The 26,464-nt window shown below is 44.7% G+C and overlaps 2 protein-coding genes across 4 annotated transcripts in view; one reads left to right on the top strand and one right to left on the bottom strand.

Moving 5' to 3' along the window:
* DTL (denticleless E3 ubiquitin protein ligase homolog) overlaps positions 1–4,560 on the bottom strand; it is a 43,324-nt gene extending 38,764 nt beyond the window's left edge. Inside the window, exons 1-2 of one of the 3 annotated variants that reach the window (XM_058669162.1) lie at positions 4,434–4,550; positions 3,102–3,358 (exon numbers count right to left, since the gene is read on the bottom strand). Coding sequence is in view for 2 of the 3 variants with exons in the window: in XM_058669161.1 (XP_058525144.1) it covers positions 3,732–3,786 (55 nt within the window). In the remaining variant the exon portion in view is untranslated. Of the gene's footprint in view, positions 1–3,101; positions 3,359–3,731; positions 4,206–4,433 lie in introns of those variants that run through there. The other 2 variants (XM_004578665.4, XM_058669161.1) reach the window with 2 other exon arrangements.
* A 346-nt stretch (positions 4,561–4,906) lies between these two features.
* INTS7 (integrator complex subunit 7) overlaps positions 4,907–26,464 on the top strand; it is a 68,863-nt gene continuing 47,305 nt past the window's right edge. The window contains exons 1-7 of the mRNA XM_058669160.1: positions 4,907–5,046; positions 14,169–14,298; positions 15,045–15,191; positions 16,666–16,803; positions 20,307–20,353; positions 25,012–25,211; positions 25,672–25,794. Coding sequence (XP_058525143.1) covers positions 4,953–5,046; positions 14,169–14,298; positions 15,045–15,191; positions 16,666–16,803; positions 20,307–20,353; positions 25,012–25,211; positions 25,672–25,794 — 879 coding nt within the window. The 5' untranslated portion in view covers positions 4,907–4,952. The remainder of the gene's footprint in view (positions 5,047–14,168; positions 14,299–15,044; positions 15,192–16,665; positions 16,804–20,306; positions 20,354–25,011; positions 25,212–25,671; positions 25,795–26,464) is intronic.

Raw genomic sequence — 26,464 nt, 5'->3', positions numbered from 1 at the left:
CATCTTTAGAGGTTTGTTTCTGTTATATTAATACGCAGCCAGGTCAGTAATCCTAAATACATACAGGCTTAGTACCCCTAATCCAAAAAGCTTGGGACTAGAAATGTGTTAGATTGCCTGTCTTTCCCCTTCAAATGCCGGGTTCCCACTCAGGCACCAGTTGAAGTCCTGGCTGCCCCACTTCCCATCCAGCTCCCTGCACATGGCCTGGGAAAGCAGAGGAGGATGGTTCAAAGCCTTGGGACCCTGGCACTCGCCTGGGAGACCCAGATGAGGTTCTTGATCACCAGCTCAGCTTCGGCCACTGAGCCAGCAGATGGAAGATCTTTCTCTCTCTGTAAATCTGACTTTCCAATAAAAATAAGTAAATCTTGAAAGAAAGAAAGAAAGAAAGAAAGAAAGAAAGAAAGAAAGAGAGAAAGAAAGAGAGAGAGAGAGAGAGAGAGAGAGAGAGAGAGAGAGAAAGAAAGAAAGAAAGAAAGAAAGAAAGAAAGAAAGAAAGAAAGAAAGAAAGAAAGAAAGAAAGAAACGAACTTGAGCCTTTGGAGCCGGAGTGATGGCTCCATTGGCTAATCCTCCGCCTGCAAATGCTGACATCCCATTTGGGCTCTAGTTCTAGTCCTTGGCTGCTCCACTTTCATTGCAGTCTGGGGAAACAACAGAGGATGGCCCAAAGCCTCAGAAACCTGTATCCATGTGGGAGACCTAGAAGTAGCTCCTGGCTCCAGATCAGATCATATCTGGCTGTTGTGGTCTTTTTGGGGAATAAGTCAGTGCATGGACAACCTTTTTCTGTGTCTCTCCAATAAAAATAAATCTTAAAAATCAAAGAGGGCCCAGCGGCGTGGCCTAGCGGCTAAAGTCCTCACCTTGAAAGCCCCGGGATCCCATATGGGCGCCAGTTCTAATCCCAGCAGCTCCACTTCCCATCCAGCTCCCTGCTTGGGACCTGGGAAAGCAGTCGAGGACGGCCCAATGCATTGGGACCCTGCACCCGCGTGGGAGACCCGGAAGAGGTTCCTGGTCCGGGCATCGGATCGGCGCGTACCGGCCCGTTGCGGCTCACTTGGGGAGTGAAACATCGGATGGAAGATCTTCCTCTCTGTCTCTCCTCCTCTCTGTATATCCGGCTTTCCAATAATAATAAAAAAAAATCTTTAAAAAAAAAAAAATCAAACAAAGAACCTTGAGGCTTTAAAATTCCAGAATCCACTGGCTGAATACCCCCAAATCCAAAATAATAAAAAATATTCCCAAATCCCAAACTTTCTGATGAACATCATGTGGATAGCATTCTAGATTTTTAAATTAGGAATGTCAATTTAAATATTCAATCAAACCAATAATAACTGAAAACCAAAAGTTATTAGTCACTGAAAGAAAAATAAGTTTATAACCTATGGAGATGTGAGTAAACCACATTTTGGGGTGCTTCCAATTTGTTTTCATCAAAAGTACTGTTTAGAGAAAGTAGCTTGAAAAACCCCCTAAGGGATCTGGTTTTAAATGTTCCTACAGAGAACCAGAAGGAAACAATGAAGGAACCTAACAAAATGTAACCCAAATTGAGCAATTAGGAGGGGTTACCTCATTATTTCAATGTCAGATCACTGTAAACAAGCTGCTAATTTCAAACGCATAATTAATAATGTTGAGTTCACAAGTCCACAGAATAAATATAAACACAAAATTCTGTACGTAAGGCTATATAAATACACACTTGTCATTTGGGATTAAAGAAATGACAAAGATGCACAAATTCAAAAGGGAATCTTCTGGAATTGAAGATAATATGTTCTGGAAAACCCACTGTTTTTATAAATAAACACTGACTCCAAATGCCTGAGTGAACTAACAACCAGAGAGAGAGAGAGTTTAATGTGGCTCAGCGGGAGGACACCCTACCCGTGCCTCCACTTTCATAATTCCCATACCTTTATTGACAGTCCACTTCCTCTCACAACATCCTTTTGGAAAAAGTTTTTATTTACTCAATGTACAATTTAAGGCCCTAGGGTTACACAAAACTTTCCCAAGGAGCACACAAGCATACTTCTGCAGAATCAACTTCAAGCTATCTGACTTGCAGTCACACTGCCCCGGGAAGGTTGAGGTGCATGTTTCCCGCCTTTATCACTCCCTTTCTTCCACTTATAAAACAAAAGGCATTCTCCAGGCCACTCTTACACAGTACGCCGCTGCCTCAAGGCATAAAAACTTTTTGTCTACCAATTAAATATTTTTAAATAAAACCAAAAGCCTTCTGGGATGGGATCTCACTTGACACAATTGGATCTTTTAAGAATAGCCCACCCCACACACGCGTGCACACACACAAATCCATCTTTTGAAAATGTACTTTCAACAAAACCTCGTTTTTCCTAATTATGCATCAAAGCTGATAACTTATTTTATCAATCACATAATAAATGCAATGAAGATCATACCAAGAAGAAACTTCTAACACTGCTCCTTAAGAACACAGAAAACACTTTAAATGTATTTTTGAGTACATCAGGGTAAGACAGGGTGATCAATGAAGTCTTTCCAAGTATACAATGACCGACTTATACCAGGAGACATTTTGTAGGAGAAATACGGCAATAAAATTCAGAAGAAAGCAACAACATAGAATATTCTGAATCTAGAGTTTTCACATCAATTTTTGAAACGACAATGTGGTTATCAATTCAATATTTACATTCTACTAGACACATTCAAGAGTATTTTTAGGATATCAGTATTCACAGTATAGCCACAAACTGTATTCTCTGCAACTATTTAAATTCTGATTCCAATTTCAGAAAAATAGGGCTACTCCAGTAGACAATGTGGGAGGTTTGGAAGGAACAGTGAGCTTGGTTTGGGGTGTTTGCATCTGAGGTGCTCCCAGAACACATAACCTGGTGAGGACCCACCCACACAGCAGTTACAGAAATGGATCCAAAGCACAGGTAGGAAATTAAAGGTGGTACCTTCCAGGGGGAAAAGTCCTAGTTATGTCGGGGAGGGTCGGGGGAGTCAGGGTGGGGACACTAACCGCAGGATGAGATGACAGGACAGATTGAGGTGGGTCACAATGAATGAATCTCAGTGCTTACCACATTCACAATGAATGAGTATTGTGAATAGGAAAGGAAGGAGGGGGGAAAAAAACGCAGACAGATGTTTTTGGAGAATTAGGAGACAATCTGTCTTGAAATAGCACGGCTGAATAGTCTGCCCCCGAGTCACACGAAAAGGAATTGGAGTTGTAATTAAAACTCCAGGCGGTTAACTCCAAGGACAATCGCTTTCTTAACCACCACGCGGCACTGCCCTTCATGACACAGAGGACAGAGAGGAATTCGGCAAGGCCCTAGGAGAGACAGAGAGACAAGTATTTAGAGGATCATTACAGACTGCCCCGAGGACAGAGGGGAAGGACGACAGTCTCCGACGGGGAGCAGTAAGTCCAGGGAATGTCTCCCTGGCCTGCCCAACAACCTTGTCCCTCCAAGTTCCTCTCGCAGATTCTCATCTTTGTCTTTTCCACATGCCTAGAGGGACAGAAGGGCCCTGGTGTGCTGTACATTTTTACAAGAACGAGCCAGCCCCTGAATCGATAAACATCTCAACATTTCAGGTCGAAAATCTCCAAACCTAAAAGCCCCACGTCTCCCGTAGCCAACGATTTAAACTTTCAGAACATAAAGAATCGTAGAAAATAAGTCGGCTTTCTACAAACTCACAGGGGAATGGGGACGAACTAATAGTGCAAAAAAAGAAAAAAACTGTTGATTCCATGTCTAAAAAAGACCATTACTTGTGGCCTGAGAAGAAAAAAAAAAAACCCTGGACGGATATACTTTCATCTTTTCATAGAGCTCGTGTCCGGAGGACGTGGCGACGGGCTCTATAGTTAGGAATTTTTATGGCTGTAGAAAAAAGGGGCGGTTGCATTTTGCCCCGAGCGCTCCAAGAAAAAGGCAATCCGCATCGCTGATTACACGGCCAAGGGTAGGGTTCTCTGAGGTTCTACAAGTTCCGACCGAGCTCAGGGATGGCTCCGAGCGCGGCCGGCCTCCCGCAGCCGCGGGGGAGAACACATGGCAGGCCGTGCTCCAGCGAACGCGCGGTGCAGACGTAAGCCATAAGGGCCGGCCTCCGTCCCTCCTTCCCTCGGCCTAGCCCGCGACGCGAAAAAAATAATAAATAAAAATAAAATAAAACTACCCAGACCGCGATGAAAACAAAACACCAAAGTGCCCTCCCCCCCCCCCCCCGGAGCGGATCGGCCGCTCTCCCGGGCGACCCTCGGTGCTCGGCGGCCGCGGGAGGCCTCGGCAGCCGGGAGCCGAGGCTCGGGGTCGGCCCCGATCGGGGCGGTGCGGGGCTGGGGGGCGGGGAGGAGTCCCGCCCGCGAGCAGCAGCGGTTACGGACCGTTACTCACCGTTCCTTGGGACGCCAAGCTGCGGCTGGCGGAGCACCGAATTGAAGAGCATCTGGACCGGAGAAGAAGCCACAGCCGAGCGAGAAGCCGGAAAGATCCCCGCCCCCCAACCCCGAGCCCGGCAGAACCCGAAGCAGGCGCCCCTCGCAGCTCTACTCGTTTTTGCCTCCAACTCCCGCCACTGGGTGCCCCAGCCGCCAAACTCCGCGCCAAACTGACGTCACGCCCTCTGATTGGCTGCCGGCGCGGCTTCCCGGCGCCTCACAGTCACGTCCCCCTCAGAATCCCCGCCTCCTCTTCTCCCAGCCGCGGGAACCTGGACTTCAGGAGCTCCTGGAGCGCCTGCGCGAGGGGCCCCGCAGAGGTGCCGACGAACCGCGCGGTGGCCAAGGCGCATGCGTAACACGGCTGGCTCCCGTGCGCGGAGAAAAAAAAAATCTGCGGCGGGAGAAGATGGCGGTTCGGGGGTTGAGTGTGCCACCTTTCTGATTAGGGCTAGCCGAGGAACTCTTCGGGGCCATGGCGTCCAATTCCACCAAGTCCTTCTTGGCAGACGCCGGTTATGGCGAACAGGAGCTGGATGCTAACTCTGCCCTGATGGAACTGGACAAAGGTATTGGGACGAGCGGGCGTGGAGGGAAGCGGCGCCGCCAGGTGGTGGGCGCCTTCGGGCAGGCGCGTGCGCATGCGCGGAGCCTCGCGGGCCGGGCCTCGCTGGGCGAGCTGCGCTTGCGCCTTTGGCAGAGACCGGGCTTGGCTGCAGGAAGATTGCAGGGTCGCCGGATCGGCCCGGCTTCCTCTCAATACCGATCCAGCTCCCGCGAGGGCCCGGTGGTGGCCGTTTGAGGGCACAGTCACCCGGCTTTGCGCACTGCCGAACTCGCTGGTTCCCCAAAAACACTGAATTGGAATGATTTTTCAGTGCATTCGTTTTCGACCGGGTCTTCAGCAATACTTTTTGCACCGACACTCAGCCCTTGTTTTGCTTTCCGCAGCTATATTGTGTACAGGATGCAAAAAGAGATTAAAAATAACCGAGCTTATCCGAAAAGCATGGGCTCTGCTCCTTCTTTGGAGACAAGTTCACTGCGATCTGTTTCCTTACAGGAGGCAGCGTGGTGAGGTAGAAGGAGCTTTGGGGTTAGCGTGAGTTCAAGCCCAGTTTGCTGATTTTATGATCTCAGACACGCCAGGTAACTTCACCTAGTCTTGTCCGAGAATTGGGTACAATACCACCACCGAACTGGAGAGATGTGAATTACAAAGTGATACAGTGGCGTGAAAGAAACATGCTGGAGAGACGGGCTTTGGAGCTGCCATAGAGAATCCAAGTGTGAGCAGGGGCTCTTTGGTTCAGTGCATGGCAGGGATTTCTGTTGTGTAAAGGAAACACTTTGTCTGCTGATGTACAGCTGATATTTGGCGGAATGTAGCGCTGTATTATTAGGGAACTGTGGAAGTCCGAAGGATCTGTTTTTCAGTGCGCTTTGGAGCTTCTGCCCGACTCTAACTTAATGGTTGCTCTGTGAATTTTTGAGATTTTCCCTGCTCCTTTTTTTAAACTCTAAACATTTTTAGTGAATCCTTACAGTTGCTTAGGCTTTTGATCAATATCAGAATGTTACCTCAGTGGGATATTTTAGTAGAATCACTGTATCTTCAGTGCATTTGCATTGGCCAAGAAAATCAATTTTAAGCTTTTCTTTTTCTTAGCAAAGATATAGATCTTTTCTTCTATATGTATATAACATTAAGTGTACTTTTTAAAGATTTACATTTATTGCAACGTCAGAAAAACAGAGAGGAGGAGAGACCGGAAAATCTTCCGTCCAATGATTCACTCCCCAAGTGGCCTCAACTGCCAGTGCTATGTGAATCCAAAGCCAGGAGCCAGGAACCTCTTCCAGGTCTCCCATGCGGGTACAGAATCCCAAGGCTTTGGGCCGTCCTCGACTGCTTTCCCAGGCCACAAGCAGGGAGCTGGTGCACGTGCAAGGCGAAGACTTTAACTGGTAGGCTACTGTGCCGAGCGCCTCTGTATTGTTTTTTAAGATTTACGTATTTTTATTAGAAAGATGTACAGAGAGGAAGATCTTCCATCCAATGATTTACTCCGCAAGTGGCTGCAGCGTCTGGAGCTGAGCCAGTACTAAGCCAGGAGCTTCTTCTGGGTCTCCCACGTGGGTGTAGGGTCCCAAGGCTTTGGGCCGTCCTCCACTGCTTTGCCAGGCCCCAAGCAGGGAGCTGGATGGGAAGCAGGGCTTCTGGGATTAGAACCGGCACTCATATGGGATCCCAGAATGTGCAAGGCGAGGACTTTAGCCACTAGGCTACTGCGCGTGGGTCCCTAAGTATAATTCTTAAACCCTCCCTGGCCTTTTCCTTTCTTATCCTGGCATGGGTGATACCTAATAAGCCTACTGGTTCCACAGTCAGTGCCGGTCACATTGGGCCAACTAGGCTCTTCCACACTAATGCTAGGATAGTGTTTGTAGGGTGCAGGGTCAGGATGGGCCACAAAAGAAAGGAGAAATACAGGGTTGTATTGCGATTATAGGGAGGATGGTCTAATATGGTTGTTCCTTTGGAAGGAACAATCAAAGCAGAAATTTGTTGTATCTGTAAGCTGTAAATGAATGACTGTTGAGCATTTCACCCAGCGCCAGACGTGAGTCCTGTGCACACAATGTGGGACTCAGTCCTCCCAGCAACAGCCCTGGGGAATATTTTACAGGTGACCCAGAAAGAGAGTTTCCACAAGACAGATAGAAAACTCTTGCTGTTTTTCACATTCTCACACTGTCAGGAAATTATATTGCAGAAATAATTTTGGTAGCTCATGTGCAGTTAATTTTTTTTTTAAAGATTTATTTTTATTGGAAAGGCAGATTTACAGAGAGGAGAGACTGAGAGAGAAATATCTTCCATCTGATGGTTAACTCCCCATGTGGCCCCAGTAGCCAGAGCTGAACTAATCCGAAGCCAGGAGCTTCTGGGTTTCCCACAAGGGTGCAGGGTCTCAAGGCTTTGGGCCCTCAGTGCTTTCCCAGGCCACAGGTAGGGGGCTAGAAGAGAAGTGGGGTAGCCGGGGTACAATCCAGTGCCCATGTGGAATCCTGGCACATACAAGGCAAGGACCATGCCAGGCCCTAGTTTGGTATTTTAAATACTGAGTTTCTTTTCTTTGTTTGTTTATATAAATGTATTTTATTTTTTATGATGTCTGTGTATTTGAAAAGGGCGTATGCCCATGTGGACTGTCTTTTACCTGCTGAAGAAAGTGTGTGTTTTGTGAATCAGAAATCAGAGATTGGAGTGGGACCAGGTCCAGTTTTCTTCGAATTTCCATCGTTGTAGTCCAGAATTTCCCTAGTGTGTGAGAGGTACATCATTTTAACAGTATGTTCACCAAGTCTCCCTTCCTCCCCCTACTGTCCTTCCCATACACGTGTTACTTGCTCAGGCTTTGTGCTAGGCACATGGCTGTTAATGACACGAAGTTCCCTCTCCTAGAGCTTATGTTGTATTCTACACAGGGAATGGATTGTAGTAGCCAAATAGAGTAAGCATGATTTAACAGGTAGTGATGCGTATAAAGGAAAGGGAAGTAAGTGACAGGAGCTGGAGAAAACTGGTGTGGTGTTGGAGTTGACTTATTACTTCATGACGCCAACTTTAGAAAGACCTCACAGATCAGGTGGGGGAAGAACACAAAGGCTCCGGAGCAGACGCCAGCTTTGCGGCACCTTCTGTGCCTGAGAAATAAGCAGTGCGCTGGAAAGAGCCGGGAGCCAGTGCATGTGGACCTGCAAGCCACAAAGAATGCTGGCTTCATTTGACAGACAGAGCTCCCATTTGCCGGTTCATTTCCCAAGTCACCGCAGTGAAGCTGGGAGCCAGGAACACAATTCAGATCTTCCATGTGGGTGGCAAGAACCCAGTTGCTTGAGCCACCGTTCCTGCTGCCTCCCACAGTGTGGCTTAGCAGGGTGCTGAGCCCAGGGGCTCTGGTTTGAAACAAGGGCATCCTACATGCTAAGAGCCCTTCCCTTTGCATCAATTCTAAGTGCAATGGGAAATGTTAGAGGATTTTCAGCACAGGGGCCTGTGAAGGGGGTCTGCATGGTTACTGTGTTGAGTACAGGCCAAAGGGAGCCTGGAAGCGGAAGTAGGGAGACCAGTGAGGAGAGAGATGCGGCACTTAAAGACCACAGTGGCCTGGACCGGGATGGTGGCAGTGGCACCGTGTCAGGTGTTGAGATTCTGAATAGTGAAAGTAGATCCCGCAGGATTTGCCAAAGAAAACTGGGAGATTTTTTGATCTGAGCTATTTGAAGGCTGTGTTGTCAGTTACTGAAAGAGTAAATATCAGCTCATTTTGCAAGGTGTTTCTTCAACATTCACCTGAAGTTTTGGGGTAGGAGGTTAGGTATAAGATGTGACCCTCAAACTGCATTTTAAAGAGGTTTCTTATGGTCCCGGAGTCTTTAGAACTGGGAGATGCTGCCTTTTATAATCTGGCACACTGAGTTCTGACCCCTTTAAACAAGCACAGCAGTGAAGTGAACTGTTTCTGATCTCTGTAGGAATAAATGGATGCCATTTTGAAGCTGACTTAATTTCATTCTTTCTGGGTGTAATAACTTAGAAAAAGAGTCGTTGATGTAATAGTTTCACTTTCATTCAGCACATATTGACCAGCCACCCACATTGGTTTCGTAGGCATTGTACTCAAAGGGGAGCTGCCCTAGTGAACAAGACAGCTCGCATTTGGGGCTAACATTGTGGTGTGGCTGATTGGGACACTGCTTGCTGTGCTGGCATTCCACATCTGGAGTGCTGGTTCAAGGCCCTCACTGCTCTGAATCCAGTCTGGTTCCTTGCTGACAGACCTGCAAGGCAGCCAGGAATGGCTCAGGCACTTGGGTGCTTGCTACTCTCATGCTGAGAGATCGCCCATGCAGTCCCAGGCTTCAGGGTTCTGGCTGGCCCAGCCTGGGTGCTGGCACCTTCAGGGTGATGCTCTAGGAAGGTCTGTATCTTTCCTTGTGTATCATTCTGCTTTTCAACTACATTGCTCTTCATCCCCACAAAGATTTGTTTTTATTTGAAAGGAACATTTTACAGACAAAGAAGGAGAGAGCAAGATCTTCCATCTGCTGGTTCGCTTTCCAAATGGACACAAGATTCAGAGCTGAGCTGATTTAAAGCTGGGAGTTTGGAGTCTCTTCCAGGTCTCCGACTTGAGTGCAGTGTCCCAAGGACTTGGGCCATCCTCTGGTGCCTTCCTAGGCCATAAGCAGAGAGCTAGATTGGAAATGGAACAGCCTGGACATGAATCAGCGCCCATATGAGATGCCAGTGCTGAGGGTTGGGAGGTTAGCATGCTGCACCACTGCACTGGCCCCTCAAATGTGTAACTCTGAAAAAAAAACAAAACTTGGAGCTTATATTTAAATATGGAGTGACAGGACTAAATCAGATATGACCTTGGGCAGGACAAGCAGTTAGATTTTATGGGAAGCGCAGTGGGGAAACATTGAAAGTTCCAAGCTGTTAGCTCTGCAGACTAAGCTTTTGTGAAAAACAGCATGTGCAGGCAGCATTAGCATGATCAAATAAAGTTGCATTTACTAATGCATTTTATGATGGAGATAATCATTAGTACACACTACTTGTATTGTAAAAGGCAACTCTCCAATTCCTCTGATTTGTGTAACTTTTCTACTGGTGAAACTTCTTTTTGTACCAGCTGATATGAAGTTGTCCTGGTTTGAGAAAACTTACCCATGCTCTCTTTCACCCTGGGGGAAGAGGAGACTGAAATGACACCACTCAGCTTATCTGCTTTCTGCAAAGTTAGCCTGGGAATGTTAAAATGACAGCATTGGAGAAGAGAGTGGCGACTCATTCACATTCTTGTGGCTGGTGCAATGCCAGTGGAATTGCCACTAGAGGTGCTCAAATCGCGTGGAAAGCTTGATGGTGTGCTGCATGAAGAGGATGAAGCATTTTGCCATCCCACACCTGTTTTCTACGACGCCTGCATTGTCAGGCTGGGCAGAAGTACACACGTCACCGTATCTGCATTGGTAGAAATGTGGTGGGTTATGATACACAGATATGGGCCTTTTCTGGAAGGATCCCCATAAACCCTTTCAGAGAGGGTGGTCTCAGTAGCCAGGTTGGTACCACGTAACTAATTCCTTCTGTGTACCTGATTCAGGCTTGGCCAGTCTGACTCACACTGAATCAAAATTTTACTCTTGAAAATTTCTGCTAGCAGACCAAACCAGGTTTTTAACAGTGTAGAGAAGTAGCCCAATAGACTCATGTAGACCTGAAATCAGAGTCAGACTCTGCCACTCAAAGCCACATGAAAACATATTAGGGGGCCTGCGCAGTAGCATGTAAGGGATGCTCGCCTTAAACTCACCGGGGTCCCATATGGGCTCTGGTTTGTATCCTGGCTGCTCTGCTTCCCTTCCAGCTCCCTGCTTGTGGCCTGGGAAAGCAGTCAAGGACGACCTGGGTCCTAGGGACCCTCTACCCACGTGCAAGACCTGGAGGAGTCTCCTGGCTCCTGACTTTGGATTAGCTCAGCTCCAGCCATTGCAGCCATGTGGGGAGTGAACCAGCAGATAAAGGACCTTTCTCTCTGTCTCTCCTCGCTGTAAATCTGACTTTCCAATAAAAAAAATAAATCTTTTTTTTTAAAAATTAGGAAGTGCCCGTTCTCAAGTCTAGTTGGTGATCTCTTTTTAGACTGTGAACTAATCCAAAAATTGCGGGACCCTTTAGCTTTTACATAAAAAAATGCTTTTATACGTGGCTGAGATCTACTGTCTTGTAATTTACAAAGTAAGCTATTAAGTATTCCTACAAGTTGGTATTCACAAACCAAAACTGCTTTATTTAGGTAACTTAATCAATATTACCCTACCTGTATACTGTATAATACTGTATGTCTCTCACCATGTGCATTTACTGGTAATTCCTAAAATTGAGAGAAAGGGTACTGTTTTATTAATACATTATTAGTCAATTATCATTTTAGTCTTTCCTGCTTATCATTTTCAAATATAAATTATGGCTATGTAGCTATCAAGTTGTTAGGTAGTAGCTCTGTTACCTTATAGTGAGTTTGAGGTTATTTCATATGATCAGATGATGAAGTGGCCAAAATGTCCAGCTGCACCCCTGGCAGGAAGAGACGTGTAGGGCTTTCCTAGTTTGAGATGCAGCTTTGAATGAGAGATTCTTGGCATGGTTTCGCCCTCGCAGTGGAGAGCCAGGATGCCAGCAGGCAGAGCCCGTGTTGGCTGCAGAGAATCCAGAGAATGGTTGGAAGGCTGTCAGAGAGCAGCCGTGTTGCCACATAAGCCTTCATTTTGATATCTTACATTTGTATGTTGTATTTTGGAGCTCACTAGTGGACCGCACATACTTAATTACTGACTACTAGATTGGCCAAATCCCATCCAAATAGGATTTATTAACTGGGTAGCCTTGCATCTGGTTTCCTTCGCTCAGTGTAATGATTTTGAGATTGTTTTATGTGGTTAAAATGAGGAGGAAATCAATGTATGATTTCATGAATCGGAACTCACCACATGGGTCGTGTGTCTTACTGTATTGAATGTGTTCCAGGTGAGATTTGTTCTCATGTTGCCCTGAAACATTGAGCATAGGGAGGGAAAATTGTGTCCTTACTTTGTCCACAGAAGTCAGACTAAGTCATAGCTCTGATAAGGTGAGTCTTAGCTTTGTTGTGGGCCACTCCACAACCACATTCACAGAACATACGGAAATTTGGGGAGTCACCAAAGTTACAGAACACAGATCCAGCCCTGTTGTCACACAAATCAGTAATTGGTTTCCTTTTTATTGCGTAGTAGTAGTTCATTATATGAACACACTGAGCTTGTTTATCCATTCATCAGATGGTGAACTTTTGGGTTGTATCCAGTTTGGGTTTATTATGAATAAAACTGTGCATTGGCTTGTAGATCTTTTGCCTTTATTAAGAAAGAATCGAAGTGTTTTCCAGGTAACCAGATAGTTTTTGCATTCCTATCGGAAATGAAAGTTACAGTTACTCCATACCCTCATTAGTACTTGGTATCGTCAGTCTTTGTTATTAATATTTTTATGCTATTCTAGTGGATATGTAATGGTATTTTATTATAATATTAAATTTTCTCCAAGACTCTATGGAATTGTGCCATAATAGTCAAAATTTAAAAAAAAAATGTTGGCCACCTTAAAAAAAATCTTAAATTTTCATTTCCTTGATAACCAGCATCCATTCATATATTTATGTTTGCCATCTGTGTTTCTCCCTGACTGAAATTTCTCTTTAAATCTTGTCCATTTAAAAACCTGGATTGTCTCATTAATGAGTTCCAAAAATTACAAAAAAAATGCTGTGTCAGATAGGTGTTTTGTAAACATTTTCTTTTAGCATGTGGCTTGTCTTTTTATTTTCTTCTCTTGTTTTGCCATCTATGGCCTGATCCCCACTGTAGAATCTCCTTTTTCTTTCTTTTGAAACAATTTTATTAATCTGTTAGAAAGTAGTGAAAGAGCTATTTTCCATTCATTAGTTCACTTCCCAAATGTCCACAGCAGCCCGGGCTGGGCCAGACTGAGGCAAGAAGCCTAGAACTCATTCATTCTAAGTCTTTCCTGGGGAACACGGACCCAGTTGCTTATGCCATTGCCTTCTGCCTGCCTTCCTGCTCAAAAGCAGGAAGTTGGATTGGAAGCAGAGCCAGGATTTGAACCCAGGAACCTCTGATGCAGGCATCCCAAGTGGCATCTTTTTAAAATTATTATTATTAAAGATTAAATAATTTTGATTTGGAAGTCAGATTTAGATAGAAATCTTCCATCTACTGGTTCATCCCCAATGGCCTTGTGATGGGAGCTGAGCTGCTTCAAAGCTGGTCTCTGCTTCTGGGTCTCCCACGGGTATGTGGGGTCCCAAGGCTTTGGGCCATCCAATGCTGTTTTCCCAGGCTATAAGCAGGGAGCTGAATGGAAAGTGAAATAGCCAGGACAAGAACTAGCACCTGTATGGGATCCTAGTGCTTGCAATTGGAGGATTAGCCAGTTAAGCCTTGTGGCATTTGGTTTATATTTATTTTTATAGCTTTTACAGAATCTTATGTTAAAAAGTTATCTTTTCTATGTGGAGTTGTGTGGACACAGTTGCTAGGTTGGTGATTTGAGGGTTTTTTTTTTTTTGCATAAATGTGTCTTACAGCCACGCTAGCTGCATCTCACAGACTACACTGCCCTTTTCCTTCACTTTGGATACTTTCCTACATTCCTTCGATTTTTTCTTCTGCTTATGGACTATTTAAAAGTATGTTGTTCAATTTTGAAAATTTGGAAATTTTTTTCGTTGATTTCCAAAGTCTTGTGTTCAGAGAACACACATGGCATGGCTTTGATCCTTCTAAATTTGAATGTTATTTTATGGCCCCAAATATTTTTCATTCATTCAGACTTACAAAGTTTCTTCACTTTCATTAGTATACATCTGAAGGTGTCAGTTTTTCAGATTATTACTTTACAATTATTTTTATTCTCTAAGGCATCATGAGGTTCAGATACTCTGCCTAATTGATGGGAATTATTCATTGTTATTACTGTGTATCAACTTGTAATTTGCTACCTTTGTTCTGTGGCTACACGTTTGCAAGATCTCTCTTCCTTCTGCCTCTCTAGGTCTGAGATCTGGCAAACTGGGTGAACAGTGTGAAGCAGTTGTTCGTTTTCCGAGGCTTTTCCAGAAGTATCCCTTCCCTATTCTCATCAATTCTGCCTTCCTCAAGCTAGCTGATGTTTTCAGAGTCGGGTAAGTGTTGTGAAGCTCTCTGTTGGGGTTGCATGTGTTGTGGTTGGTTTCTGTCTTTGAGACTTCCCGGGGTTGATACACACAGCAGTGTGTGCACTTGGTGGGAGATTAGTGATATTTTAGCAAAAAACAATGAAGAGTGCAACTCAAATTACATTTCTTTTCATTTGGTGAGCAAGATAAATCGAACTGAGACAGTGTAAATACTTGACTATACTTTTGGGAAAAAAAGTCTGTGAGTTTGCATGAGCTGCTGTAAGAAATCTTTTGGTAACTTGTTTTATAGCATGGAAGCAGATCTGCCAAGTGCTTTAAGCAGATGGGCACTGAATAGATAGATACCTGTTGCCTTGTTCCTCTCCTCGCCGCTTTCCACACCGCTTCATCCTGCCATCTCCATGCACCTGTGCACAGCAGCCTGCGAGACCTGCAGGAGGAGGAGGAACGCCAGCTGACTTCTGGTCCTGGTGTGCTCTGGCTGTGAGACATCGTCCAGCTCTGGAGCTTCCCCTGCTGCCACGGCCGCTTTGATGTCTTGGCGGTGGGACTGCAGGCCCAGCACACAGCTGATGCTGGGTTTCCAGTGGAGGCGCAGACCTCAGGCGGCCCTCTGAGTGGCGGAAGAACAGGGATAGGGTTTAGAACCTCCCCACCTGTTGCTGGCGTTTAATGCCATCGGTGCTGCTTGCATCTCAGCTCTTACTTTCCTGGAGTGGCCTGGTTGATTTTCTTTCTGGTCTTCCTAGGAACAATTTCCTGCGATTGTGTGTCCTGAAAGTCACTCAGCAAAGCGAGAAGCATCTGGAGAAGATTCTGAATGTGGATGAGTTTGTGAAGAGAATCTTCTCTGTGATCCATAGCAACGACCCTGTGGCCAGAGCCATCACCCTCCGGTACAGCATGTGGCTATAAAACTTTTTATGAACATGCTTTCCTTTCTGGTGAATATACTTACAGGAATAAAATTGCTGGGTCACAGTATAACTGTATACCTACTTTTTAAAGTAACAGGCTGCTCTTTTCTGCCAAGTGTTAACATTTTCTGTCCCTGCTAATAGCGTACATGCTTGCTTCCTACCTTCTGCTGCTCGTGGTGTCGCAGCCCTTTGAACCGCAGTCCCTCATGGGTCTGTAACGGCTTTGCTTTGCACTTTATTGATGGTAATGATCTTAAGCACTGCTGTTTCTCTTTTGGCTATTCATAGATCTCTTGAAAAACTTCTGTCAAAAACTTTTGCTCATTTCCTTTAGATTGTTTAGATTCCATTGTGTTACTTATCTGTTTGTTATGTAATTATAGGAGTTTTTTCTTTTTTTAAACACATCCTGGGTGCTGGTCCTTTCTCTGATGTGTTTTACAGAGCAGATAAGCAGTAGACAGAGCCTGAAAGCCGCAAACGGAATGATGCTGTTCATCACGGTGTATTTCAGCATCATCATTCCTATGTTGTCTTAACTGTAAGTTAAATAATACATGCCTTGAGATAAAAACAGCTCCAAACTGTGTAACTGTCAAGACCAACCCAGATTTTGGCAGTAAGAAAAAAGGGATTCAGCCAAGACAGAGCTTATAGCTACCAGTGGATGCATGTGTTCTTGCAGTTTGAACAATAAGAGTCTCAAAAGATGCTCCTTTAGAAAGAAAAAAATAGGGGCTGCCAGAGTGGATAAGGCTTTTCAGGTTTTTTTTTCTTAATCCATATTTAAAAATCAATCAGTCTGAAAGAGGGGCCCAACGCAATGGCTCAATGTCTACATTGTTGCCTTGCAAGCGCTGGGATCCTAAAGGGGCACCATTCGTGTCCCGGCTGCTCCACTTCCCTTCCATCTTCCTGCCTGTGGCCTGGGAAAGTGGTAGAGAATGGCCTGAAGCCTTGAGATCCTGCACCCATGTGGGAGACCTGGAAGAAGCTCCTGCCTCCTGGCTTCAGATTGGCTCCGCTTTGGCGGTTGCGGCCACTTGAAGCAGCTGACAAAAGAGCTTTTTCTCTCTGCCTCTCCTTCTCTCTGTAAATCTGCTTTTCCAAGAAAAATAAATGTCTTTAAATGTAAAATAAAAATATACCCTTCAAATGAAAATAATTGTCCTTTAAAAAAAAAAGAAAAAGTTTTTGGACCTGTTTGGTACCTGAGATGTGTTTCAGGGATTTTTTTTAAGGTTTTGCTTGTGTCAGTAGAACCATCTGGATATTTGCCAAAATATACACAAAGGTATTAGAGACACAGCTTGCTTTCTGAAGTCGCAGTGTATTAACCTGAGGTTTATGAAGTACCTCTGGTTTTGGTCGTCGGCCTTGGGCCTGCATTCTCACTTCCAGACCTGGAGTTTACTTTTCCCACTCTTGTTGGGCTTTCCTGTTCCTGCAGGATGCTGGGCAGCCTGGCCTCCATTATCCCCGAGAGGAAGAATGCGCACCACAGCATCCGTCAGAGCCTGGACTCCCACGACAACGTGGAGGTGGAAGCTGCCGTGTTTGCCGCCTCCAACTTCTCAGCGCAGTCCAAGTAAGAGCAGGCCTCCAGGCACCCTGGCTTCCCGAGGAAGAACTGATTGGTGCAGATGAGCACTGAGACAGGCAGGAAAGTGCAGAGAATGTGTGCCATTTTCCCAGGGAGCTTCCACGGCACGTTGGAAGAACAAGTCTTCAGGTAAACTAGAAAGCCAGTGTTGGTTTCCAGAAGGAGAGGGTGAGCAGAGGTCAGGCTCAGTGGGGAAGACTTGGCTTGTCAGCTAAAGAGGCTGCCAGCCCTGCACCGAGGCATCCGTGGAACTCAGCTGCTGCTTTCTTACTCTGCAAGTGCTCGGCTGCTTTGCGTTGCATCCCCGTGTGTAACTTGGCAAAAATGTCAAATTGTTCCCTAGAAATGCCTGCAAGACCTAGCTGAATATTAACAATTTGAAGTTAGCAAAATATTTTCGGGGATTAGTGTTTACCTCTGCCTTGAGAAATAATGAGATTATTTCTGGTTTGAGATCCTGTAATCTCAACCCGTTGCTGATGGAGGTTTGTTTAGATTTATCAGTTTGGAATGTTAGATCAAGAGTAACTGGCCAAACAAGACCTTGAGCTTTTATTTAACCCTTTTCTTGTACAGTAACTACGTCCAACCTACCCTGGTTTTGTTTCATTTGTTTCAAACATTTAAAGATGTATTTATTTGAAAGAGTTAGAGAGGGGCAGAGAGATTTTCTGCACTGTTCACTCCTGACATGGCTGGGGCTGGGGCTGGGCCCTGCCGAAGCCAGGAGCCGGAACCTGTCTGGATCTTCCCGGAGCGCCAGGCCCACCTGTGTGCTTTTTCAGGTGCAATAGCAGGGAGCTGAATCAGAAGTGGCATGGTGCCCATATGGGATGCCAGCCTTGCCTTAACCCACTGTGCCTCCGTGCTGGCCGTTAATTCATCCTTCAGAAGAGCGTAAATTTTCAAGAGCTGATCCCTGGGTCACAAAGCAGTTTCATGGGTCAATGTTGTCAAATACTGAGGAAGACACTGGGCCCGGCTCCATAGCCTAGTGACTAAAGTCTTCGCCTTGCTTGTGCTAGGATCCCGCATGAGCACCATTTCATATCCTGGGGCCCTGCTTCCCATCCAGCTCCCTGCTTGTGGCCTGGGAAAGTCAAGACTTTGGGACTCTGTACCCACATGGGAGACCCTGAAGAAGCTCCTGGCTTCAGATTGGCTCAGCTCTGATCATTGCAACCACTTTTGGAATGAATCATCAGATGGAAGGTCTTCCTGTCTATCTCTCCGTCTCTCTGTATATTTGACTTTACAATAAAAATAAAATCAGTCTTTAAAAAAAAAATCATGATCTTAAAAAAAAAAAAAGACATTGTCAGTGGGAACTGTGCCCTCTAGTGGTGACTGTGGTAACTGACGAGCTGGATGTTAGAGCTGCAATTGGTACAGTGTAGGAGTGTGTGCCCAGTGTGGCAGGTCTGAGCAGCAGCGGGGAGTGCCAAACTGAGAAGTCGTTTTGTTTCATCTCACCTTATTTAAATGTGAACATCAGTATGTTTTAAAATATTGTTAGAAAAATCTACAAGTTGCTGATATGTAATTTGCTGTAATAAATTCTTGCAGTTTGAGTTCTCACAAAGTCATGCTGATAGGGAGGGCAAGATTCCTTGGCAGTGTCAGCAGGCTTTCACAAGACCAGTTTCTGGAATTCAGAAGCAAGCATTATTATTTATATGTTGAATCGAACATACACACTCTAGTTAGATACAGGGTCAGTAGTTAGTTTTTGCTCATCAGAACAAAAGGATAAGAAAGCTGTGTGCAGTGGTTGCATTACGAAGAGTATAGCAATAGTGTGGCAGTGTCCTGCGTGAGCTGCTGTAGCAGTGGTGAGTAGGGAAGGCCTGTGCAGATGTGAACGGCAACTGTGTGATGAAGGGGAGGCATCTGTGCAGAATCCTGGATAATATTGCAGTTAAAGATGGGAACGGGTCGTCTGTGCCTAATACATGCTTCTAGCTTTACACTTTGAAGACTTAGTACTTGCCATTATTTGAACGTGAGGCTGATCTCTTAAGAGTAGTAATCTCAAAACCCTTTGTCATCAGACTCCCCTTATACTCTTAAAATGTAAATCAGCAAGGTCCAATGAGGCTTGTTTATGTCAGTTATCCCATATAATGTATTAGAAATTTAACGGGTTAGATTTAAAAAACAGTATCTGAAAAATAAGGTTCATAATGTTGAGCTAAAAATGTCTATGAAGATGATTATTTTCCAAAACAAAACAATTTTTTTTTCAAGAGTAGCATTGTTTCCTATAATTACAGTTCTTCACTATCTAACTAGATTCTTCTATCTACTTCTATATGCTATTTATCTGTTGCAGTGTTCATTTGTCTAAGGTTATGGTATATCTATATATGATATGTACACAGATATGCAGTTTGCTAGAGGAAGAGTATTTTTAAAACCTTTGTAGAATAATTATAGCTATTCTTAATAATATTTGAAAGCTAAAACAAGTGATGATTTTTTTTTAAGATTTATTTATTTGAAGCAGAGAGGGAGAGACAGAGAAAGATCTTCAGTCCTCTGTTTCATTCCTTAAATGTCCGAAACAGCTTTGTCTAGACCAGGCTGAAGTCAGGAGCCAGGAGCTTTATCCAGGTCTCCCATGTGCATGACAGGTGCCCAGCTACTTGGGTCGTCTTCCCGCTACTTCCTCAGGTGCAGTAGTAGGGAGCTGCATTGGAAGTGTAGGAGCCGTGTTCAGATGGGATGCTGGCTTAATTCACTATGTCACAATGCTGACCCTGACATGTATTATATTAACAGCAGAAAATACTTATGCATCCATTTACTTAGAGCTACAGAAGAAACATCTCATGTCTTACGTACACATTGCCTTGATTAAATCAGTCAGTTTTGGTCCTGTTACCTCTATATTTCTTTTTATGTTATATAACGTGTAACAGGTATTAATAGCTTTTCCAACACTCAGTGATTTTATTATACTAAGATCAAAAGCAGTACCTTAAGAGAATACATGCATGAGTGATGTTGAGAAACATGACTAAGTAGTTTGGTTTTAGTGAGATGGAATCTTTATTTCCTGCTACATTTCTATCACTTTGCACCTGCTCTTTCTAAACTTCAGAATGTTGGAGCCTCATTTGCTTATATAATCAGTGCTTATATGAGAGAATTGTTTCTCAATACAGAGTATATCCTGAAACATGCTCTACAATAGCAATCCCAATTCTTCCGGTGTCACTAAGGGTTGCAGCTGACAGCACCTGTCACAGATAAGGACTCTCCCTGAGTACCAGATGAGGCAAATGCTGCCTTACACTTAAGCAGTGGCCGAGTTTCTGTTGAAATTCGTTTCTGGTACCAGCCCTTCCTCCACCCCTGACCTTTGAAATGCTAGCTAGGATTTGTAGTATTGGATTTCTGCAATGCTGCATTTTATGATGTAAATCCTTTGGAAAAGTTAAGCAAATTGAATGTGTTAAAGTCTTTGTTGTTCTCTCTTTCCAAAGGGATTTTGCTGTAGGAATCTGTAACAAAATCAGTGAAATGATTCAAGGTACGTATGCTTCCTTTACTACTGGGAATTGATTTACTAGGATTTATATTAGTAGCAACTGCTAATATTTGTTAAGTATTTACTATGCACTAGTCACCACTCATTGAAGTCATATTTTTTAAGCATCTTCTATATGCTAAAGATGTTCTAGGTGCTTAGGGTACAAAAGCACACAAAGCAGGGCTCTTGCCTTCATGCAGCCTACATTCTTGTCCAGGATGGGAGAGTAGACGGTACAGTTAGGTGGGAGAAGGAGGGTAAAGTATACCCAGAGTAGAGGGAGGTGTGGCAGGGCCGTTCCCTTTGCCGTGTGCTGAGGAAGGGATGTGTGGGAAGGGAAGGAGAGGAACCCTTCGAGGAGGTGGGATCAGAGCCTTGCACCGGGCGCTCCGGGCTTCTCCTTGCTCATGTCCCTCCAGCATCTTGCAGGTAATGCCGACTCCTTCCCAAGGCCAGCACAGTCACGGTTCTCTGACCTCACCTGTGCCCTGCTTCAGATACAGTGAGCATTTATCCTCATAACATTTGTAAAAGGGAGCTCGGGTGACAGAATGGGGCAAGCCTAAGGAACACCACTTTCTTTGTATTTTTATAAATGGCGCCTCTGGATTACGCAGTTTGGCAGCCTTGGATAGGTAATACTCTTAAGTGTGCTGAAAAGGAACAAGTACCACAGGAAAGCCAAGTTATTTGTGTGCAGTTGCACAGCTGAGGCAGCACAGTTGGGCTCTGAGGCCCATGTTTTTAACCACTGTGGTCCTAAGCTTTTCTAGAGTGATGTGTCTTGTGTTATTTATATTTTGCATATATTTGAATTGCCTTTTGTTTCCAAAGAGGGCTTGTTCACTTTGCAACAGTAACTCAGGTATCAGGATATGGTGCTTGAACTTTATCCTGTTCACCTTCATTCTTTAGTCTTTGTGTCTTCTCACCAGGAAGGGCTGCTCTGCACACAGGTCCATTGTCTTCGTATCACCAGAAGGAAGCATCATTCATTTACTGAACAGTTTTATTGAATATGTGTTGTGTTAGACAAGATCACAGCCAGAAGCAAACGGCACACTTGCATGAGACTAATTCAAGGAGAGTTTAATGAACTACAGGGAATAATGTAGTCCTGGAGCCAGGTCAGAGCCTTTGCTGTCCTCCTGGGGTCCAGGAGAGGAGTGTCTGCCAGAAACTTGGAGCCATTTCAAGAGAGCCTCTTTGAAAACCCCATCTTCAGTAACCATGGGCACCCTGCAGAAAGGGGACAGAGCTCGAGTGCTTCCACCTCATTCTTCTGCCTCCCTCCTCTTCCTCAGCTCACCATGACTGAACCCTAGCAGCGATAGAGGGCAGATAGTCAGAGAGCTGCAGTGAGCAATACAGGATATAGTGTTAGTTTTTACACACAGCTAATTCCTCCACAAGCCAAAATATCAGCCGCAGTGAGGTACCTAGACGGTTTTTTATTCCAACAAAGCATGTATGGGAGGGGGCAGTGGAGGGTAGGAGAGTAAAGAAAAAGGGAAAAGGCTCACTTTGGAGGCTCAGGTGAGCCTGGAAAGTATTGGAGGGCTTGGGGAATTGGTTGAGAGGGGCTGTGGGCGGGCCCCAAGGGATTGGTGACAGATTGTTGGAGCCACAGTGATTGCTAGGTGGGTGGGGACTAGGGGAGGGGCTGTGAGAGATGGGTGGGTGGAGTTCTCAGGTGAGACACCATTAGGTTACAACCCATTGGTGGGCAATCAGAACCACATGATATCTGAGAACCGTGGGAAGGAGGAGCAAATAGCTAAAATAGTGCACAGTTCAAGGTGGCAGGGGCCTTCAGGGCTGATGTTCGAGTCACTGCTCACATTTACTGTATCTGGGAGATGATTATATGGATGCATACATATACGGAGACTCATTAATCAATACTATAGATTCATTGCTTTGTTATTCCCTAAGCTTATGTTTTTTTTTTAAGATTTATTCATTTTATTACAGCCAGATATACACAGAGGAGGAGAGACAGAGAGGAAGATCTTCCGTCCGATGATTCACTCCCCAAGTGAGCCGCAACGGCCAGTGCTGCGCCGATCCGAAGCCAGGAACCTGGAACCTCTTCTGGGTCTCCCACGCGGGTGCAGTGTCCCAATGCATTGGGCCGTCCTCAACTGCTTTCCCAGGCCACAAGCAGGGAGCTGGATGGGAAGTGGAGCTGCTGGGATTAGAACTGGCGCCCATATGGGATCCCCGGGGCTCTCAAAGCGAGGACTTTAGCCGCTAGGCCACGCCGCCGGGCCCAAGCTTATGTTTTTTTTTTAAAAAAAGAGCAGAAATTAGGAAAAGTGAGAAGAAAACATGGGCACTTGAGTGGGGGAAAATTGGAGGTCAAGATATGGAAATGGCTGAGTTTTAGGCAAAGAATATCCTGATGTTTAATTTTAAGCAACTGCGTTTCTGCAAGTATCCCTAAATTTTTAGTAAAGATGCGTTTAAAAACAGACGAAGACTCTTCAACTGTTGGGTTGAGCATAAGCTTCTAGTGCAGAAAAGGGGAATGGGAGACAGTAGTTGGCTGTACAGTGTGACCCAAGCAGAGTGAGTGCTGAAGAGATTTTGCAGTAATTCAGTCAAGAGGTGCTAGTGGAAATGGATGGACATTATATTTTTCTTGTGTTTTGAAGATAAAACAAAGAATTGCTAATAAATTTGGAAATGTGATGCAAGAGAAGCGAGGAAATCAAGAAGGACTCTAGGGTCTGAGGAGTTGTAATGCTGGAGTTGTCATTTATTGAAATGGGTTGAGATGGAGAAAGTTTCAGAGGGACAATTTCAAGGTGCAGATCAGAAGTTGCCTTTAAGCCCTAGTAAGTATCCTAAAGGAGATGAGCAGGAGTATAGGATGCATGCATGTGAAGTTCTGGGCTTGGGAGGGGAGGCAGGTAACACCAGGAGACTGTCAGCTGATGCAGAGAAAGTACAGATGAAAGTGAGGGGAGAATTTATAACTAAAAGAAATACCAGAAATTATAGCTAGTAGAGTACAAAGGAGATGAACAAGTGACGGCCAGAGGAAGAAGGTAGAAACCAGAAAGAGTGAAAAAGGAGAGACTGTTAAGAATTTCCAAAATAGAGTGGGCAGCACAACCAGGTGCACTTGGTGCCTTGCTTTAGGCAACCCCAAAGTGATACCAAGTAGTGAGGAAGTTGTGCATGCAAGTTTCCATTGGGTATTGAAATACTGTCTTTTGCTTATGCCGACAGTGATTTCACAGTGGGCAAGCCGATCAACTGCAGAGTATAAATTATCTTTTGGCATGATTGTAAGACCTTGTGATGAAAACTTTTTTTTTTTTTTTTTTTTTTTACTACTACAAGCCATGCTCTAGGATAGGGGTGGATACCTTTTTCTCTGCCAAGGGCCATTTGGTTATGTATAACATCGTTCTTGAGCCATATAAAAGGATCAGCTTTAAAGTTGGCTTGCTGTAGATTTATTAAGTGTTAAGCATACCTTGGCAGGACCAGAGCACATGATTTCCTTACCCCTGCTCTAGAAGAAAAGACTTGCTTACTTCTTTGGCTCCAGGGTTAGAAGATGCATCAGGATCAATCCTCATGGATTTCTGGCTGTGTATGTAGTAAATAAAGGCCCTGCTATGCAAAATTCAGAGATTCCCAAAACTGTTCTGTATACACTGTGTTCACATTCTAATCTTGATGTAATTGTTGAACGAAATAACTAAAATTGTTAATATAGGGCCTGGCGCAGAGGCCTAGTGGCTCAAGTCCTTGTCTTGAACGCCCCGGGATCCCATATGGGCACCAGTTCTAATCCCGGCAGCCCCACTTCCCATCCAGCTCCCTGCTTGTGGCCTGGAAAAGCAGTCAAGGATGGCCCAAAGCCTTGGGACCCTGCAGCTGCGCATGGGAGACCTGGAAGAAGTTCCTGGCTCCTGGCTTCAGATCAGCTCGGCACCAGCTGTTGCGGTCACGTGGGCAGTGAATCATTGGATGAAAGATCTTCCTCTCTGTCCTTCTCTCTGTATGTCTGACTTTGTGATAAAAATAAAATAAATTTTTAAAAAATGTTAATATAACCAACTTGTAACCAATGAGCTTATCTGTGTGTATGTTCTTGTTAATATACCATAAGATGTAGCAAATAAAAATTTGTTTTTTTCCCTATTACATCTTTTGAAAGCATATTCTGCTATTAGTAAGTAGCTATAGAATCATGAGAACTTAATGATAAGATAAATTGTTTGGAAAAAAACTATTGAATTTATGACCTAATTCTAGTATAATTATCTTTAATGTTATAAACGTAACTATTAGTATACTATTTGGTTTTTTAAATGTACATTTCACTAAATGAGTTAGTTTTTCTTATTTATTTATTTATTTATTTATTTTTTGAAAGGCAGAGACAGATCTTCCACCTGCTGGTTCACTGTTCAAATGCTCGTAACAGCCAGGGCTGGGGCTGGCCAAACTGAGAGGCTAATAATCAAGAGTCTCCCATGTGGGTGGCAGGGACCCCCGCAGTAGAACCGTTGTCTGACAGTTTGACCCAGGCACTCCTGAGTGGGATCCCAGGTTTCCAGGTCCACTCGAACACTGCGTCACAGCCTACCTCCCAGCCCTTTCATGGATGAAGATCAGAAAGTTCTTTTTGTGTGCAGGTTTAGCTACGCCAGTAGACCTGAAGCTGAAGTTGATCCCCATCCTGCAGCACATGCACCATGATGCGATCCTGGCTTCTAGTGCCCGTCAGCTTCTGCAGCAGCTGGTGACCTCCTATCCCTCCACCAAAATGGTGATTGTTTCTTTGCATACTTTTACCCTGCTTGCTGCCTCGTCTTTGGTTGACACGCCTAAGCAGGTAATTTTAAGCTTCTTTAAGATGACTGTTCTTCAGTAAACTTACATATCTAATGTATTAGGAATTATGTTTTAGAAACATGAATGTTTCCTTTTTCTGCTAAAGGCTGGTTTAATTTCTGTTTGCTTTTCTGTGTTCAGCAGTGCTGATTCTTGGAAGCCCTTGAGGATACTGGAGTGTTGGGGGGCGGGGTCTGTGGGAGGGTGTGAAGCTAACAGAAGAATGCACTGAGGATCTGTTAAATGTCAGCTCCTATACTGGGGCCTTACAAGTTAAGTGACAGTGTTTCACCCACAAGACGGTGGAAGCCCAAACACAAGCAGATAGCTACTAAAGGACAGGGCTGTGATTTGAGCTGAGTCCTGTCTCAAATCTCCAAGTTGCACCAAAATATATGCTGCCTCTGTTGTGCTAATTTCAGTGACCATGCTGTTCATGGAGTGACTTCCTTCCCTTACAGATTCAGCTTCTGTTGCAGTATTTGGAGAATGACCCCAGGAAAGCAGTTAAGAGACTTGCTATCCAAGACCTGAAACTACTTGCCAATAAAACGCCACATACTTGGAGCAGGGAGAACATTCAGGTATACAGAATGTTGAACACAGAATAACCTGTCTAACATTGCATTTCATATCCTGTTTACAGTCTTCTCATGGTCGAACAGGAACAACTTCTAAGAGCATTGTTGATGTTTGTAGCAGAATTTATTTTATCTTATAAGTGGCAAAAATCTGTACCATGTCTGTCTTCAAAGTTTGTTTTAGTGAGACTTGCCTCTCTTTCTTGCTAGTTTTTCTGTAGCTGCAGTGGGGCTAATTGAGAAGCCCAATTTAATTATTTATTTTATTTCTATCCGGAAGGAGCAGTTGAGGTGTTCACTGTGGTTTGTAATGGAGAAGCTTCTAGATGAGTGTGCAGGCACCAGCTGGGTGTCCCTCAGTTCGATTCTGACTTGGAGATAGCCTACGGTCCAGTAGTTTGAGAACTCAGTACTCAAGGCTGTCCCATTCTACCTTGGATAGCAGTGACAGACCCCGGGTCGTTTGACCTGTGCTGATCCACCAGCTATGAAGCAGGATTCCCACAACCCCCTTTTGGTGTTTGATTCACTCCCTCAAGCAGTTCATGTAACTCACAGAAACACTGAGACTTGCTGGTTTATGATAAGGGATATATGGCTTAGGACGCGGATGCAGAGATGCACGGAGCAAAGCTGCGGGAAAGGGTTCAGACCTTTTGCCCTTCCTGGGATC

The sequence above is a fragment of the Ochotona princeps genome, chromosome 10 (assembly GCF_030435755.1).
Source record: "Ochotona princeps isolate mOchPri1 chromosome 10, mOchPri1.hap1, whole genome shotgun sequence".
In the NCBI taxonomy this organism is placed as follows: Eukaryota; Metazoa; Chordata; class Mammalia; order Lagomorpha; family Ochotonidae; genus Ochotona; species Ochotona princeps.
This window is presented reverse-complemented; position numbering and strand designations above follow the sequence as displayed.